The 20,420-nt window shown below is 38.4% G+C and overlaps 1 protein-coding gene across 2 annotated transcripts in view; it reads left to right on the forward strand.

Annotated features, from left to right (window-relative positions):
- Positions 1 to 20,420, forward strand: part of bicd1a (bicaudal D homolog 1a) — a 246,893-nt gene that overhangs the window by 151,760 nt on the left and 74,713 nt on the right. For both annotated transcript variants that reach the window (XM_020530076.2, XM_048607627.1), the window contains exon 3: positions 12,021 to 12,173. In XM_020530076.2, the coding sequence (XP_020385665.2) occupies positions 12,021 to 12,173 (153 nt within the window). The remainder of the gene's footprint in view (positions 1 to 12,020; positions 12,174 to 20,420) is intronic.

The following is a 20,420-nucleotide window of genomic DNA, read 5'->3' on the forward strand; positions in this document are numbered from 1 at the left end:
GTTGGCTCATCATGCCTGCACCAACTCATTGATGCCAATCAATGGTGCCAATCCTGGGACTTTTCCAAATAAGCCTGCACCTAGCTTCTATTTACATAGCTGTCCAGTACCCTCTTCAATGCTCCAATTAAGCCTTCTGCCATCACACTTCTGGGCAGTGCATTCCGGATCCTAATTACTCGTTGTATGACAATGTGTTTCCTCACCTCTCATTTGCTTCTTTTACAAAACACTTTAAAACTGTGCCTCTGCTTCTTGATTCCTTAACTTTGTCCAGACCTGCCATGATTTTGAAAAGTTATGAATGGCAATGCCTTCTCAGTCTTCCTTTCGTTCCTATTGTATTTGAGTGAGTCTCTTTTGAACTGCTGGCCACTGTGTCACTGTGGTTTGAGCATATGACTGAATTTCACCAGCAAATTCCTTATGTTTGTTTTAAGGCTATCAACTGTCACTTTTGGGAAGCATGTGTATTATCATTTGTAGTATCTTCTGCACATATTTTTTCTCATGGGCAAGTATCATAAGGATCTGAAATAAAAGCCTCAAGTGCTGAAGAAGGGTCATAATTAAATTTGAAACATTCACTCTGTTTTTCCTCTGTATAGATGTTGTTGAACCTGTTGCATTTCTCCAGCACTTACTGTTTTTATTTCATTTTCTGTAGATCTGGCATTATTTCATCCTTTCCACCCATGTATCCCATTAAGTGAATTTTTCAAGAAATCTATTCATACTTGCCATTGAGGATAATCCTTTTGGCCTGTAGGCATTTTAAAACAGCATAGACCTCTGGTCATGGTCCTCAACTATCTTCCCATCTATCAATTTGACTTCCGTGCGATTCCATAAAACATCTCTTCTGACTTTATAAGACGCTGGCCTGTGCAAAAATCTCAGGGGATGATGTGATTCATGTGGGTGTCAATGGCTAGGCCAGTATTTTATTGCCCTTCCCTAGTTGCATTTATAACAAATTGGTCTTGTTCTACACTAAAACCAAATACTGAAGCGAGACCCTAAATCTTCTGTTTACTCCATTCCTCTGTTACTAAAGACAAGATGTCATATGCTTCTTTAACTGCCTTCCCAGCTTGTCTGGCCACCTTTAAAATTTGTGTATGCATACCCTCCAGAACTGTGTGTTCCACACTTTCTTTGAAATTGTACCATTTCATTTATATCGCCTCTTCTCATTCTAACTTCTGGTGGATTGGTTATGAATTTAAGGTTAAGAATTTGTTACATTTTGGGACTGTGCCTTTAATTTCAGGTAAATTGAAAGCAGCCATTTGTCCTATTCCAAAAACCGTCCAACAATAGCCCAGTTGTTTTGTTTGAAAAATAGTGTAAGGTGTTCGTGCTTTAAGACAATGGCAACAGCAGTTGTTTTTACAGTGGTTAATATTCTAGCCTTCAAAGTCTCACTAAGGTATTGAGCATGTCTGGTTGTAAGTGATTATTATTTAGACTTTTCATCAAAATAGAGTTGGGGTCTAAAAGATCAGTCAACATTTCTACCTGGATACACAGCCCACTTGAATCATACTGATGTGGAGATGGGTTTTGAGAATGGAGCATCCTTAAGAAATCACTGGGATTGTGTTATAGGCTTTCCTAAAGATATTCCTGAAACAGGTTAGACTGCTGGGACCCAGGAGAGGCAGAAATCTTTATAGTTTGCTGCACAGGAATGAAACTAGGAGCTCATGCTCAGATTAAACTAAGTTTATAAAGATTTGAAATGAGGCTGGAACATTTACCTAACTTGTACTGGAGAAGGAATCTCAAAACCTTTACTATGAAAGACAATTCTGGAATTAAATGTTACCAGGTTGGGAAAAAAAAAGACTGGGAGTAAAACCTCAAGAGCTAAGAGCCACCTTGGATTGTGTCCAGGAAAATTAAATGACTGCTTAAGAGACAGTGTAAAGCATACATGTTAATGTTGTTTTTGTTTGTTAGAAATAAAAAGGGAAAGCTCTGATCTGTAGTTTAACGTCTAAGCTACCGATGATAATAATACTATTTAGTTAATAGTGCTTTTAGCCCGTTGCAGTGAAAGTCTTGAAACATTAAGTCTTTTCGTGAGATGCTTCCAGCTATCAACTGGAAGTTTGAAGTTCTTTTTCCAAGTTATCAGTGTCAGGATCATAATAGCTTCCAGGTGTAGAAGAAAATCTCCAGTATAAAGGATTTATGTCTGAATATCAGCTAGTGCATATCACCATGAGTAGTCTTGGATCTTTATGCTGTGATCGTTGATGCAGTTTTAAGTATTCATTTAAGCTAGTCCTTTATAACTATACAGCATAAGGGATCTATGGTAGTCTGGTTAGCAAAATGGACCATTTCAAGTTTCCAAATCTAATCAAAAGGAACCAATTGTGAGTTACTGATGCTGTTCTTAGTATCCTGTACAATGATCTAATGAGCTGAAGTCACTTCTTGCCACTACTCACTCCCCTTCAAAAATGATGATGCAAAATTACATCTGCTGCTATCCCCATTGTTCCCACGTGTGCACTGTCAGGACCACAACAGGTCTGTCCTCAGAGTGGTCCATGTACTGTGGATTTGTATAGCTTATAGCTCCATTTTAATTTTCTTGAGTTTTCCAATTTAAGAATAACTAGCAAAAAAACTTTCATCTTAAACAAAATATAGGTGTTGGTTTAGTACAAAACTGTATCCGAAAGGTACTGTGTAAAAAACAGTTATTATGTAAAATCCAGAAACAATGATTAAAAGCAGATGCAATTAAATGATACGTATAAAAGATGAAAGTAAGATCAATCTGATATGATTGCAGGCCTGTTAGTTGTTTAAAGATTTCTCTTTCTGAGATGATGAGGTTGAAATATGAAGTCAAATTCAGCAGTTGTGATGGCTTCTGTAGTCAAATAATTGATGGTTGCTTCTACAATGGACTCAGTTGTAAAAGCAGACTTTGAGAGAGAGATATAGATAGATAGAATAGAGAGAGAATTCCTTGTCCTCAATAGTTCTGTGGTTACGACAATTGCAGATTGCCTGGACTCTTTCAACAAAACTGTTGTTGATTTCTGAAAACCCTTTTCTTTAAGCTCTCCTGGCTGAGAACTCATTCTCTGAGCATATCTTCCAATAGTCCATTACTGGGAGTTCTATTTAAAATGGTCTCCCAGTCAGCTTTGTGCAGATATAAACTTAAGATAGCCTCAGTATCAACATTTGATGAATCTTTGATCCACAGAGCAAAATCATTTATACTGGAATTCCCTTGGGGCCGGGGGGGCAGGTGGTGGTGGGGGTGGTGGGTGGTCCTTCCAGTCTAATGTTTCTCCCAGAAACCTTAAATTCTTGTACTTCTTGAAAGACTCATTGTGTTGTCCAAGGGTCAAATTAATTCTAAATGTTTCCTTTTGTGGTCAATGCTGAGATAACAGTTTCCATCTGCTTGCTTTTTCTGGCTGTAGGCATCAACAAGAATCACCTTGACATTTCCAGCAGCCATATTTTCAGACTCCTTGTGTTTGTTTGAAGAGAGATTAACCTTTAGTACAATACATGATATTAGATTTACACAGTTGTGACAGTACGCTAACAACTGACTGGGAATCCATATACTGGCTGAATTATGAAACTTTCGGTCATGTGGGGATAATAATGCCAGAATCGTTTTGCTGTTGTACTTTCCTGAGCCCTTTCGGTCTGATATTTTCATTTTACAGGACATATTCATCCAGATTTCTGTTGAAAATGAAAAGACTGAATGGCATTTGCTGTCATTATTATGCAAATCAGCCAGCAACTTGTGAAGAGATACGTTATGAATTGTAAATCACCACTAATTACTGGGGTTTTGCAATCCTTGCTGTTAATTTTGTGAAAACGTAAAGCCATCCTGTGAACTGATCGAAGTTTTCAAAATCATTACAGGGTTGGATAGAGTAGACTAGGAGAAAGATATGATCACAAACAAGAGATTTGACATGGAATTTGCTCACCCTAATTGGTCCTTCTTTTTAGCCCTTCCTGTATTTATTTCTCAATCCTTTAGGTGTATTGTTTAAAGAGATTGTCCCATTGTTCACTAATGTCCCAGATGCCCAGTTGTCCTCAAATCTCACCTCCAACAGTTTTTGAACAAAATATTTCAAAACTTAATTGTGTAATTGTAAGTTTAACCAATGGGACATGACCTGCTCGTTTACAGTTTGGTCCATTGTCACTGCACAAAAACCAAAGCACGTCAGAAGGAACAAGCTTTTTAGTCTTCAGCCTGCAGCCCAATCATGTGATATTCACCCACTCCAGTATTTCAATTAGTTCAGCTAAGCAACTGAAGTTTGTCCAAATTGTTTATCTTTGTGGAATGTATTTTTTGAGGATCCTTGGAGGTATTTCTGAATGCACTGGACTTGACAATCTTGATCTCTAATTCAGCATATCATCACGTTCAACAGTGACTGTTCAATCAGGGATCTGGAAATCTAAAACAAAAATCTAATTTCCAGAGCTTTCTGTTTTTAGTTCAATATGGTATTTGCATTCAGTTGCAACAGCCAATTCCTTCACTGTACACAATAGATCCTTCCAGATACTTTGCTGATTTGCTTTTTTTTAAATTTTAGTAACAGCCATTATTCTACAGATCTGGTGAATTGCCCGGAAACATTGCAAGCATACTAAATGGTTGTGGAATTCCCCTGATTTATCATAAGTGTTTCTGGCCTAATAGCCTTTCCTGACAAAGTACAATTTTGTAACTGTTTTTAAATTGAGCCATGAAAATTCCATGTCATTCAACTCTTTTAAAACACACCTTTGACTGGTATGTACCCTTGTTACAAGAACATAACACTCATGTAAATGTTAAGGAAATCAGGCTAGGAGAATAACAAGTGACCAATCTCCTATTATCAATTTTCCAGACCTATCAAAGTTAAAATGACCCCCATTATCTGCAGAGTAATTTTCTCTGAGTTTGCAGATACCCTGGTTGACCTCACATTTTTCTTAATTCCAAGACCACTGAGGTATTTTCACATGCTAACCTGACATCTTAAACCAGAATTTCTTCTTTGTTGCAAACTTCTCATTTGGAAAATCAAAGCCATCTTATGTACTCTTGCAAAAACCACTGTCCATTTCTCCCAACCTGATTCCACACTGCTGCTGCTTATGAAGGGCTAATCCAACAATACACAAGTCCAAATGTTTGGAACTCTCTACCCCAGAGGGCTTTGGAGGCTCAGTCGAATGTCAATGGTATAACTGCTTGTGGGAACAGTGTGAATGAATATCATTGAAGTGTTTGATCAGCCACAATTATATTAAATAGTGGAGGAGATTCAATGGGCTGAATGGCATACTCTTGTTCCTATGATCCTATCCTGTTCCTACAAGAATTCCAGTGGTTTATGATATTGGTAATAGGATCACTGAGGAAAGGCTGCTGAAAACCATGGAAGTCAGAGCTTTCAGACTTTGGTTAATCCCTATTAAGTTAACTATACGCTAAATGTAGCATTAGATACTTCAGTGGTACAGATCATAGGCACGACGAGCCATATGCAGTGTACAAAGCTCACACACTTCTTGACTACTTGGGGGTCAAAAATGAACTCTGTTCTTCCTTTTCTCCCTTGGTGCTGCTTCTTTTCGTAGCTCCTCATACTCAGACAATGAAGCTGCAGTGGGGAGGAATTCCTGAGGAGTTAATATTGCCAGTGAGATCTGTGAAGTGGGTAAAGGCAGCAATAGGAATTGAACAAGGTGAAGGACTGAACAAAATACAGAAGGCAGTCAGAACTGAGAGGAACAAAATAATGCTGGCATTGAGGCCAGGGACAGGGTCATATTTGTAACTACAGATATACAGTTAGAGAGAAGGAGTCATTTCGCTGAATGGAAAGGATGTTGTGAAAGAGGGAGTGTTTGAGTGAATGGGGAATGTTATTGGAGAGAGGGAGTGCCTTTGTGCACAGATAGTATGATTAGGGAGAGAGAGTGTCTTACTGAATGGGAGTATAATTAGCTAGTCGGGTTATAAGAATATAAGAACTAGGAGCAGACATAGGCTATCCGATCCCTCGAGCCTGCCCCGCCATTTAATAAGATCATGGCTGATCTTTTTGAGACTCAGCTCCACTTACCCGCCCACTCACCATAACCCTTAATTCCTTTACTGTTCAAAAGTTTATCTGGCTTTGCCTTAAAAACATTCAGCAAGGTAGCTTCAACCGCTTCACTGGGCAGGGAATTCCACAGATTCACAACCCTTTGGGTGAAGAAGTTCCTCCTGACCTCAGTCCTACATCTGCTTCCCTTTATTTTGAGGTGATGCCCTCTAGTTCGAGTTTCACCTGCTAGCGGAAACAACCTCCCTGCCTCCGCCTTATCCATTCCCTTCATAATCTTATATGTTTCTATAAGATCCCCCCTCATTTTTCTGAATTCCAATGAGTATAATCCCAGTCTACTCAGTCTCTCCTCATAATCCAACCCTCTCAACTCTGGAATCAACTGAGTGAATCTCCTCTGCACCCCCTCCAGTACTAGTATATCCCTTCTCAAGTAAGGAGACCAAAACTGCACAAAGTACTCCAGGTGTGGCCTCACCAGGACTCTATACAGCTGCAGCATAGCCTCCCTGTTTTTAAACTCCATCCCTCTAGCAATGGCAGACAAAATTCCATTTGCCTTTTTAATTACCTGCTGCACCTGCAATCCTACTTTTAGCGATTCATGCACAGGGATACCCAAGTCCCTCTGCACAGCAGTGTGCTGCAATTTTTTACCATTTAAAACATAGTCCATTTTGCTGTTATTCCTATCAAAATGGATGACCTCACACTTATCAACATTGTACTCCATTTGCCAGACCTTTGCCCACTCACTTAGACTATCTATATCCCTCTGCAGACTTTCAGTGTCTTCTGCACACTTTGCTCTACCACTCACCTTAGTGTCATCTGCAAATTTTGACACACCACACTTAGTCCCCAACTCCAAATCATCTATGTAAATTGTAAACAATTGCGGTCCCAACACTGATCCCTGAGGCACACCACTAGCCACTGACCGCCAACCAGAAAAGCATCCATTTACCCCTACTCTTTGCTTTCTACTGGTCAACCAATCCCCTATCCATGCCAATACATGACCTGTAATACCGTGCAACTTTATCTTATGTAGCAGCCTTTCGTGTGGCACCTTGTCAAATGCCTTCTGGAAATCCAGATACACCACATCCACAGGTTCCCCATTGTCCACCATGCAAGTAATGTCCTCAAAGAATTCCACCAAATTAGTTAAAGATGACCTACCCTTCATGAACCCATGCTGGGTGTTCCCAATGGGACAATTTATATCCAGATGTCTTGCTATTTCTTCCTTAATGATGGATTCAAGCATTTTCCCCACTACCAAAGTTAAGCTAACTGGCCTAACCTGCTTTTTGTCTACTTCCTTTTTTAAACAGTGGCGTCACATTGGCTGTTTTCCAATCTGCGGGAACCACCCCAGAGTCCAGTGAATTTTGGTAAATAATTACTAGTGCATTTGCTATTTCCCCCATCACCTCTTTTAGTACCCTGGGATGCATTTCATCAGGGCCAGGAGACTTGTCTACCTTTAACCCATTAGCTTGCCCAGCACTGCCTCCTTAGTGATAATGATAGTTTCTAGGTCCTCACCTGCTATAATCTTCCTGCCATTAGTTTTCGGCATGTTATTTGTGTCTTCCACTGTGAAGACCGACACAAAATAACTGTTTAATGTCTCGGCTATTTCCTCATTCCCAGTTATTAAATTGGCCTTCTCATCCTCTGAAGGACCAATGTTTACCTTCGCCACTCTTTTACGATTTACACATTTATAGAAACTTTTGCTGCCTGTTTTTATGTTCTGAGCTAGTTTACTCTCATAACTTTTTCTTTATAACTTTTTTTGTGGCTTTCTGTTGGCCTTTAAAGATTTCCCAGTCTACTAGTTTCCCACTACTCTTTGCTTTTCTGTATGTGTTTTTTTTTCAATCTGATACTTTCCTTTATTTCCTTAGACATCCATGGCTGGCTCTCTCTTTTCCTACAGTTCTTCCTTATCACTGGAATATACTTCTGCTGAGCACTGTGAAAAATTGTTTTGAAAGTCCTCCACTGTTCCTCAATTGACCCACCATAAAGTTTTTGCTCCCATTCTACCTTAACTAACTCCTTCCTCATTCCTTCATAGTCTCCTTTGTTTAAGCACAGGCCATAGGTACTGGATTTAACCTTCTCACGCTCCATCTGTATATTAAATTCAACCATACTGTGATCGCTCCTTCCGAGAGGATCCCTAACTGTGAGATTAGATTTTTTCGGTTTGTTCATAGGATTTGGGTATTACTGGCTAAGCTACCATTTATTGCACATCCTTTATTTCCTAGAGGGCAGTTAAGAGTCAATCACTTTGCTGTGAGTCTGGAGTCACATGTAAGATAGACCAGGTAAGGATGGCAGACTTCCTTCCCTGGAGGACATTAATGAATCTGATGGGTTTTTAATGGCAATCGACAGTGGTTTCAGGAAAGCCATTAGTGAAGTTTCTTATTCTGATATTTATTGAATTCACATTTCATTATCTGCCATTCTGGGATTCAAACGCATATCCCCAAAAACATTAGCCTGGGCGTCTGGATTATTATCCTATTGACATCACTACTATACCATGTTTCTCCCATAGAGTGAGAGTGCCAAATGCCAGTTGTAAATGGATGCTGACTGGAGAAGGTACAGAGATCTCTGCACCTAGCCACCTTCGCAAGACTATGACCATTTGGTTGCATCATGAAGTCTATTGCATTTTGTTTATTTATTCATAGGATGTGGGCATCACTGGTTAGGCAACCATTTAATGCTCGTCCCTAATTTCCTTGCGGCATATAATTGTGTGCAAGTTGCTTTCTTGAACTACTGCAGTCCTTGTTGTAGGAACACCATGGTGCTATTAGGGAAGGAGTTCCAGGAATTTGACTCAACAACAGTGAAGCAACCAAGGTATTGAAACCTGCGCGATATGAGGTGGTTCGACAGGGTATATGTGGAAAAGATGTTTCTAATAATGGGGGAATCTCAATGTAGGGACATATTTCCAGAATAAGGGTCACTCATTTGAAACTAAGAAGCAAAGGAATTTCTTCTTTCAGAGGCTACTGAATATCTAGAATTCTCTAATTCAGAGAGTTGTGAAGGTTGGATCACTGAAAGTATTTATAAAGGAGAGAGAGATTATTACAAGATCAAAGAGTTAAGGACAATGAGGAACTGTCATGAAAGAAGAGTTCAGGCCTTGGGGTATTCAGCCAGGGTCTTATAGAATGGTGAGACAAGCTTGAAAGCTGGATGGGCTATTCCTGCTCCTTTTTTAAATGCTGTTATGATATATTTCCAGGTCAGATTGGTGTGTGATTAGAGGAGAACTTGCACGTGGTTTTACTCCCACGTATCTGCTGACCTTGTCCTTGAAAGTGGTGGAGATCATGGGTTTAGAAGGTACTGTTGAAGGAGCCTTGGTGAGTTGCTGCAGTGCATCCGCCGCCACGATATGTCAGTAGCAAACCGAATGAATTTTGAAGGTGCTGGATGGGGTGCTATTCCAGCAGGTAGCTTAAAACCCGGATTATTTCAAACTCTATATCAGATGGAAGGTATATCGCTGTTACTGATCAGCTGAGCCCTGAAATGCAGAAGTATTATCTTGCATGCTATACCTACCTGCTCTTGTAGGTTTCAGCTAGCTGAAGTAGGATTCCAGTCATCAATCAGCCTGCTCATAGGAGGAAACCCAACAGAAAAAACCTCAAAGAGCTGTGTGCATTTGGTAAACCTGTCCTTCCAGATATGTTCAGCTCACATCACCACTGCAGTTTGGCATCTCCTCAAGTAAGCTATGGTGTCTAAATAATACACCTACTGCAACTATCTAAAACCTTGCGTACACTCAAGCCTAATGTCTTACCCACATAATGTAGTTCTTAAGTAAAGGGAATCATTGAAAAATTTCTGCAGGATCCTTAAAGGGCTGAGAACAGTTGGCTCAGTGATACCGAGGCCCCTAAAACCCATGTCTTTGGCTGCACCTTGATTTATTTAAAGGCCAACATTCCTTGATCATCTCTCATTGGAGCCAGAGGTTGGTCACGCCTAGCTACCTTAGACTATTGTAATCAATGTGATGAAGGTACTACAATGAGAGTTAGGGAATTCACACATTTTGATCCAGCCTGTGTGGAGGAAAGGTGCTTTATTACCAATGCTTAGGAAGGTAGATGACTTGGAAATGATGGTGTTACAAAGTAGTTGCTTCCCTTGACCTTCCAGATGGTGGATGTTGTGGTTTTGGGACAAATATTATTTAAGTGCAAGTTTTTTCTTAAGAATAAAAGATGACCTAATTCAGTAAAATTAGGTTATTTCATCTTCTTTAGACCAATGCAGACAACTTGTATATTTCCATGTTACTCTCTATCTAGTGTTACAATATATTAGTAGTTCAGCAGCAAACCCCTTTGCAATGTGCCTTATTTGTTTTATAACAAACACTCCTTAACAAGAAACCCACAGCCCAAAATAAGGATGTCATTGTGCCAGGAAGTACTGAAATGTTTGAGAAGACTTGATAGAGTCGTAAACAGAGTAATGTATACTCTTCTTGAGTCATCACCATGGAGACTGATGCAGGACTTCCGAGGAAATGAATTTTGAAACACCACAAAATCTCCCCTTTCCCCAGGGAATTTTTCAAAAGCATTCTAGATTGTTCAGGTATCCACTTAAACCTTAAATTTTTGGAATTATCCATATATTTACCATCTATTAAAAATATATCTTTGTCTCTTTGAAAATCTGTCCAAGCATTTGTCTTTGACTCTTTTAACTCATTGAAATGAGCTCCTTGTGGTTAACTCAATTCCAAGTGAAACTGAGGAAAGCCACTATCTGGAGACCAGGGGATCCAATAGTACCATACTGTAACTAGAAAAACTAATAAAGTGCTTTTGGCTTCAAATCTGAGATATATTGAGGTACAGGAGATTTCCTATGAGATAAATCAACAAACAAATGATAAAATGTGCCCGATATGATAATTAAGTTTAAAATGTCATACATTAATGGCATTTTTTCCTGCACTATAAAAAATGAAGCTGCTTATTCTGAGATGTAATTACTCTGCAATAAAAAGAGCTGTGAGATACCAAAGGTGACTGTTTGCAGATCAGAAGAAAGACAATCTAAATGGGTGGTTAATTTAGTCAGTAAATAAATAGTACTAACCAGAAAGGTGCCAAGTTCACTCTACTTCTAAACTGAATTAGTAGGTTTCAAGCTAGGACAATGATACATATCATTGCTGCTAGTCCATCTGGTTGCTAGCCATTGACTTCAAATAGAAAATTCTTACATAAACGTTGGAGAGGACAGGAATTATTTGGGTAGACTATCTTAGACATGCTGAATGACCAATATTTAATCATATCCTAGCAGGAAGGAAGAACTGGGAAAGTTTAAAAATTGTAATACAAATATCAGGGATCTAGACAAGTTACTATTAAGGCGTACAACTCACAGGCTAAGGATTATTTCGAGGAATAAATTCTCCTTCCTTCTATTTTTAAATTACGTCAGATGGAACACATCTTTTGCAACAGAAATAGATTGAATTTTGAAGCTAGTTTATAAATTCAGGTCGACAGTCTCCTTTGTCAAAACGACATGTCAGTTGATTCTTTTGGCACTGTTTTGAAGATTAAGTGGTTGTACACCTTATCTGCATTTATTAATAGAGGTACCAGGCAGCAATGTAAGCCCAATTGAAATCATGCTATTTTGTTACTTTGTGTAACACCATTGTGATAATAATTGTATCTGGTTCTTCAGATCTCCTCACCTGCCCAAGGCAAAAAGGCGGTTCATCAAAAACATTCAGGAAGGTAGTAGACCATTAAATGAGCTGAAGCATCTCATTTTGATCTTTCTTTTTTTCTTCTTAAGAATAATGAAATGTTGGAGCTGCAAAGAATACGGATGAAAGATGAGATCCGAGAGTACAAGTTTCGTGAAACGAGGCTTCTGCAGGATTACACTGAACTGGAAGAGGAGAACATTACTCTGCAAAAACTTGTCTCAACCCTCAAGCAAAATCAGGTATTTATTGGTGATGGAAAATTCATTAGGTGCTGCCAGCATCCCAAGTAGAAATCCAAGTACAATGCCAATGATCAGAATTGAAATTGGCTGCACTTTGGTTTTACCAAAGATATCCAGATTTTGGGAGGTACTTTTTGCATTGTGTAGTCATGTAATATTCATGGTTTATCTCTGTTATTTTGAATGAACCTTTAGTCTATTTACTGTGGAGCCTCTAGTTACTGTGAAATCAGTAGGCCAGCAGTCCCCAGGACTTGCAGAGACACTGTATGGACCAAATGGAAATTAAACCTGTGAACAATTAAACAGCAGGTACAATTTTATGTAAATGTACAATTTGTTAATGTCTAAAGGACAATTTACAGTATTTGTTCTATCCATTCAACAGGATGAGCGTTTCAGTATAAAAATAATTCAAACTTCAGCAAAAATTATAAGAAAGACAAAATTTTTAAAAGATGGCTTATCCACTTAATAACTTTGCAATGCAGAGCACAATCTAACTTCAAAATTATAGCTAATATTTGAGAGTATGGTATAGATTCTGCTGTTGTGCAGATTGGTTATGGAACAGATTGAGGCTGATCTTTTTCAGGCTTTACCAATTTATTAACTATGTAACTTTCCAGATTTTCTTCTAATATCTAAGATCCTGTGGTGGGTGTACAGCAAACTTTTGGGTCAAGATAAAAAGGAAACTAATTATTTTTAAATTTCAGAAAAACAGAAATAAGAAGTGGGATCAAGAAAGAAGAAATAACTTTTGGTACTTCCTAGAATTTCTGCTCCCAGTAGTATTATCATCCCATTATTAATCACAGTCACTGTGTTTGTTGAATTATTATTGGTGTGTGTTTAGAGAGCAGGCCATAAACAAATAGAGCATGCTTAGTTAAGCATTATTTTAGCCATGTTAACAGCAATGTAGCCTTACCAGCTGGGGCAATGACGTTGACAATGCATTTAAGGGAAGGCATTCAGAACCACCCTTGCAAACATCTAACAGACCAAGACCAAGTTGTCACAAGTTTAATGTGAGCTGGGAGATACATTCTGTTGCTGTCATAACTACTAGCTCAAGCTTAATACATCTAAATGTCGATCTAAATTATAGGACTTCCAAGAAAAAAAACTTGATATGAGAACCAAAAACTGCAGGACCCCATGCTTGTTGCTTTTATCCAAACTGTTGAGGTTATCAGTTTGTGGGTAGTGTTTTGTTCCATGCAAGCTGTATTCTAAAGCTACTGTCTTAAAATTAATGTGTGGGCTTACAGTGCGAACTTCTGTTTTTCCAATCCCTCTTCCTTGCTTTGTAATTTATACTTTACCTGCATGTTAATAGATTAAGTCTTACACACCCAAATTAAGTGAGGGGCTGCAGCATTGATTCCTAACAGAATGAACAGTATGATTGCCCAACAAAGATTCCTACTGTTGAGTTGTTCTTCATATCTGTCGGTAGGGTTGTCAACTCTGCTTGGCCCAAGTTTCATCACATGCCCTCCTCCTGCCTCCTACCTTCCTGCATGCATGGATATCACTGACTACACCAGTTCTCAATAATAGTTTTGTGATTGATGCCATTAGCCACAATCCACATCCCACCCCCATTCTCTCTGCTCCAGAAACCACTGTATCCATTGAATAGTTTTACCTGATTTCGTGTGTGCTAAAGTTATGTTGCATTCTGTTTGCATTGTAACCCTGTGCGAAGTCTTGTGAATCTGGCCAAGGCAAAACTGGATAAATAAATGTCTCTATACTTTTGCCCCTGGATTGCTCACAAGAGCATCCGGAAGATGAGGCATTAATTTCATGAGACCCGGGATAATCCAGGCTTGTTGGCAACCCTAGCTATCGATGAGTGTAGGAATCATGTTGGATACTCAATGAATTTAAACGTAAACATTAACTCATGATGACCAAAGTTTATACAAGGAACAAAATGGAAGAGGTAGACCATCAGCTGCATTCTGGATGAGGTCAGTAGACAAGAGGGAAGAAACAATCCTGTAACTATGTTGTGAAACAACATAACCCTACATTTGATATATTAATGTAGGAAAGCAAGGCATTTCAGAAGTATGAGGGAAAAAAATGAGCACATGCAAAGGTAGAGCTATTGGGACAGAGACAGAAGTTTGTACAAAAGAGTGGATTTTTGTAGGGTCTTAAAGACACAGTAGGAGATGGAGAGGTGGATTAATGGTTGGGAATTCCAGATCTTGGCATAGAAACTGCTGAAGGCTGTGATGCGCTACAATGGAAGTAGAGGGAATTGAGTTGCTTATATGGAAAATACAGGGTCAGAAGCTCTGCTTAGGAATTAATTTTATATTGTTTGTTCAATTGTGTACTGATTTAGTCTACTGCAGAGGCTGGACAGGGGAATAGCGCTGATAACAAATGTGCAGAGCTTGCAGCATGGTCCAAAGATGAGGATTGCAGGCTAGCCTGTCAAGACTAAATGCTATGGACACAATCTGACAGGACAGCAGTAGGAAATGCACTGAGAGAGATCATGGAGAGATAGAGCTGGGTTTCACCAGCATAGATGTAGATGTTGACCCCATGAGTGTAGTTGGAATGCCAAGGAGTAGTAGCAGGTGGATGTGGAGGAGGAGACAACCAAGGGGAGTTTTTTCAGAGGTCAATGTATTGGAGTGGAGAACATGCTTCAGCTGCATTTGGATAGATTTAAATGAAAGTACAGAAGTCCATTCCAGCTGAGTTAGTGAGAGGAGCAGGAGTATTGGTGAAAATGGTGAACCTGAAAATATTAAATGTTTCAGAGAGGTTGAGCAGTGGCAGTGCACAACCATCACAGAGAATGTGCTCATGGTTTTTGTTCAGGTTGTTTTGATACTGTTGATGTGGTGAATAACTGGAGGGATTCAAGTGGAGTTACACATGAGAGCTGGAAGATAGGGGTCAGAGGTTGGAGGTGTGGTGGTAATTTATAAGGAAATAATTACAGTTGAATAAGATAAGGCACAGAAGGGTTTTGATTTTAGGTCCTCTATAGTGATGCTGAGAGTTGTCAAACCTATTGTGTGAAAAAGAAATAAGCTGCACATTTGCTATTCCACAAATAAATACATTTCAAATCACAGCTCTGCTACCACAGACAATGGTCAGCGCATGAAGGTTGGAGCTACCAAATGGAACTGTTCACCCTGGGTACCTCTTCCTAGTTGCCTGGTATACTGAAATCTCAACAAGGATCATCTCTCAGGAGGAAGGAGATTAGAAATGGGGAAATTGAGAGTGGGAAATGGAGAAAATTAAATGCCTTTAAAGTATAAAGGGGACAAAATTAGGTTTTGACAGTAGTGTAAAACAGGCAGTAAAGATCAGCAGACTCATTTTTAATCCCTTCCAGCGTCTTTTCCCTTAAAGTCAATTGGGCAGGATGTAAAACAAATAACCATGTTGTCCATTTGGCACCACTGCTGAAGGGCAATTTCAACATTAAAGTCTTGATGATACATTTCAAAGCTGAATATTCTATTGATTATCAATTTCCTTATAGCTTTACGATACTTTCAACAACTAATGCGATCTATTTTGTTAATTTCGATATTGGGATTAATATGCAACCCAATATATTGTAACACAGGCCTTGATAAATATCATTAAACTGAAGCAACATCAGTGAAAGACAGTGGATTGTTTTTGAATGAACTTCATAACTAAATGCTTCCACACACACACTATTTCCTATTCTCACCTTAATGTCCACAGCTGAAGCAAATACTGACCGAGCTACCTTTCCCAGAGAAAGAGAAATAAAACTTGTTGACCTCCTAGCATTCCTGATAATTAGGGGACAGAAGCTTAAACACACAATCAGCCCAACTGCCCTATTGGTTGACATTGGCAATTATGCTGGAGGAATAACTGTAAGGGAAATAAACATGAAATGAGAGGAGGGATAAAGTACGTGTTTTTTTTGTAAATAGATTAATTACCAGGAGTTTTGACATTATACATTGCAGATGCATTATATTTTCCAGTGTCACCTTTCATGTTCTTCAGTGAACGGCAGACTATTTTGCAAATCAAACAGCAATTGAAATTCGAGGAAGACTGTGGATCATTGCTCATTTTGTTTTACAGTTGTAACATTGTTTGGTAATAATGGTATTCTAACCTTGTCCAGCATGTGCCTAAACTCCTACTTTTATCTAGTTCACATATGTCCTGTTAATTTTTCTATTAACTGCACCAAAAGTAGCCAATACATTTGAGAAGTTATTGTCTAACCCCATCTTTCTTTTAATTGTTTAAATGTCTGCTGATTTTTTTTTGCTTTCAAAGGTTTCTCAGAATATGATTTTAATTCTGACGCATAGATAAAGCCAGAATAGCATTGTGACGAATCTCCTTCAACTTTATTCTGTTAGTTTTGGTAGTTTATTAATATTATGTAATTCTGGATAAATTCCCTGATCTTGATGAAAAAAAAGTGAACAGTCTTTACCCTGTCACTATTGCAACATGTTAGCCAACAACCTGTGTAAACTGGCTATTGGACAGAGGTGGCTTTACCCAACAAACAATCTTAATGTTTTATATGACCACAGTGATAGAAGTGGAGAATACAAACTGTCTATGTAGAGAGAATACCATCACCATGTGATGTGCTGTCACCCTCTTTTAAGGTGTTTGTGGTCTTGTTGCCTTTTTTTGTATTGTGTATGAAATATGCATCTTCTCTTTTTTGAATTTTTAATTACATCTCTTCTGATGCAGGTCATTGCACTCTATCTCTCCATTGGAAAAAGTGTGAGTGATATTACTAGACCAGAAGGCTATTGTTAGATTATGCAATGTGCTTTTCTTATGTTGCTGTGGGAGGAGGCATGTCCTTCACTTGAGGCTGATGGATGATGATTGAGATATATATTATTCGTAGGGTGTAGATTGGTGAATGGATAGCAGTGGAACATTCAGCAAAAGATCACATGCTGCAGTGACCTCTAAAAGTGCTGAAATCAGAGTTCCTGTATGCTTTCATATGGCCCAATTGAAAGTCTCATTTATGTTGCTAAACCTATTTTTAAAACCCAAAATGTTACTAGCCTTTTTAAGACTTTATCAACCTGCAGTCAGGCGTTCAAGGAACTAGAAGCAATTATTAAATTTGACTTTTAAACGATTGTGTAAAACCCAGTATTGGCTCAACCACCTATTAAACACATCTCCTGATTTTCCTTTATACATTAATTTCAGCTGAAACTAAAAGTAGGTACAGGGTTTACCCAGTAACCAAATAAATCTTCGCAATTCCTATGGAAGTCAAAATAATCCCACAGTTGTTTAGAAGCATTGGGAGAACTAACATTTTCCCCTATCAGCTGTGCCATGAGCCTTTCAGCAGCCTAGACACTAGGCAGGATACCTGTTCCAAGGTAGACATAACATAAATTATGTTAGAATTGTCTGGAGAAATCTACCCACCATTTCTTTTCCGAGGCTCCATCTGTTGAGTGTTTCTGCTTAACCAAGAGTTATATATGTATTTACTGATTGATCACACCATGGTACAGCTTATTGAACCACCACATGTCTGCCTTCCAGAAAGACCCAGTAACATTTGGTACAACCCAGTGCTGCAAGTACCATACTAGTGGTTTTGCACTATTTCTACTGTTCCTCACTGACAACAAAGTGAATACAGAAAAAGCGTAATGTGATGAAAAGCTCTGATTAATTTAAACGGTAAAGTGCACCAATATCTTTCAATCCGTTCGTTAAAGATGTGGTAGTATTTGTGACACCTATGTGATAGATACTTTGGAAATGGAGAGTGAAATCAGTGTAGGGTGCAGAATGCTTCCTGTACCTGATGGCACCATTGGTACCTGTTGCTCTGCAATATGGTGTAAAATGTGATGAGTTTAGTTTTGCAATGCACCAGATTATATTTGAGCTAAAATCTAGAAAATTCAGTGTAAGAAATATTAGTGCAGTTTTAAAAACAAAGCCCTTAGCCTACCCACTTAATTATGAATACATCATTGTAATAGAGTAAGATGCAGATACACAGCAACATTGGTTGTGCCCCTTTCCCATATTCATGTTGAAGAGGAGATTATAAACCAAGTATATCATGTGGTAATACTCCTAATGATGTACCAAACACTTTGTGCAGAGTAACTGCACAATATGTCCCTGTTTTCCTCCTTCTGTTGGGCCAATACCTTTCTTTGACATTCAAAGTGTTTGGATAGTTAATATTTGTAAACAAATGTGCATACAACGAGTAATTCAGATTTAAAGTTTGATCGACCGGGTGATTGTTCACAATGCCGTATCACCCACAGCTTCGCTAATTGACACGCACTGCTGAATTCCAAGGTCTTGCTGCTCCTTTCATTGAGCTAATGGTCTGTGATTCCACCTCCTCCTGGCAATATTCCTACCGTCTTGGATGTGACAGTCCCTCCTTCCCTCTTCTTCCCAACATTCCTCCTCCTCTTTTTCCCCCTTTGGTGAATACAGAGAGAAATCTTCAACTGAAAATGTACTCCCTCACTGTTAAGAGGTTGCTGCAATTTTACATCAACTGCTGATGTGATGGTTCCATCATGGACTGCTGTACTTCTTTTCTGAACAAGTACTTTCAAAGAAAATTAATTTCTTTTACAAAGAAAGCAATTCTGTACTCTAGAGGTTAATGTATTGAGGGTTACTCTCATTTTTCTCACTCTTGGAAAAATAATGAGCTTTCTCTTAAGAATTGAAAGAGAGTCGGGTCTACATAAGCGCAGAACAGAGGTTGGAAAATGTTGAGAATGCTGCAGCTCCTCATTGCAGCAGGACTGCCCTGAGGTAACTCTAAACTGTCAATTAGTTTGCTAATCATCCGCTTTTGTTATTTTTTATGTACTGCTAAATAAAGCGAATTGATATTTCTCCTGGGGGTAAAAAGAAAACTTCAAGAGTTTTGAATGTAATTCATGCAATCATTTCTTAGTTTTTTTTTAATGTGATGAATGAGTTTCTTTATTTGCTGATTTATGTTCATGTTCACAGAAGCTGCAGCTTGTCAAGTTTCTGAAAATGATCATTTCTTGTGACCATGAAGCAGGCTCTATATTTTTGTGTTCTGCATGACCTTTTTCAGTTGGAATAACTTTATTTAAGACTAAAGGTATCTGCTGGCAAGATTGTCAAATAGAGCACAATGGGTGGGTCAGTGCCCCTCTGGCAGAGGCTTGGCATTGCGTGCAATTTGGTTCCCAGTCTTGTAATCCCATGATGTTCAATATGTATTTGCCAACTCATTATTTTAGTTTATTTTCCCAAAGAATTAAACAAAATAAAATCTGGATGAGAGCAAAAGTAAACAGAAGTAACTTCTGAATCAGTGAGTATAACAAACATTATGAGAAAGAAATCATTTTTTTGATGTGTTTAATCAAGTATGATGGGAACAATGCATCCAATCTAATGAAGTAAATTAGCGTTTCTGTAAATTCTTTTCCCATACCAACTATACTCCTATATTCACTACTGAAGACACTCATTCACAAGCTTGTCACTTTCTGAAATAGAACCAGAAGATGCCGAAATTATACGAAAGGTCTGTCAGTATATGAAAAGAGAAAGGTCAGTCATTGTTCTGAATATGAAATCTCTGAAAAGGAAGCTGTTTTCCCAAAATTGACTTTTCTCTTTTGAGATGCTGGTAGACCTTGTCTGTCTTTCTTGTTTTTCTGATTTAACCTCCATTTCAAAATAGAAAAGGACATGGCTATGGGAAAAAAACAGATACTCTTAAAATAACTAAAGTCCTGGTTCAGAGAATTTATATCTCTGTTTGTGAAGGCGAAGGGGATAGTAGTTAGTAAAGATTTATCCAACATTAGACTGTACTAAGTTGATTAAATACAGAAGAGATTCCTAAAGATTGAAAGACGACCTACATAATAGTAGATGATTTTGCAATGTATGAGGAAACATACCTGGAAACTGCAAAATCATTAAGTTTAACATCTGTGGTAGCAAACTCTTTGGAACAATTTTGAATGATCTAGTGATTAACAATAATTTATAAAACAATTTTTAACATGGATTAAAAAACCATTTTAATTAGTCTGTTTTGCAAGCAGTTTAAAACTATTATTGAGATGATAGATCAAAAAACTGAAGTCAATACATAGTTGAAATTTAAGAATTTTCTTAAGATTCCACATCGCAAAGTAACAGCAAAGGTATGAAGTTGTGGATTAA

This window comes from Rhincodon typus, chromosome 18, assembly GCF_021869965.1.
Source record: "Rhincodon typus isolate 14 chromosome 18, sRhiTyp1.1, whole genome shotgun sequence".
NCBI lineage: Eukaryota > Metazoa > Chordata > Chondrichthyes > Orectolobiformes > Rhincodontidae > Rhincodon > Rhincodon typus.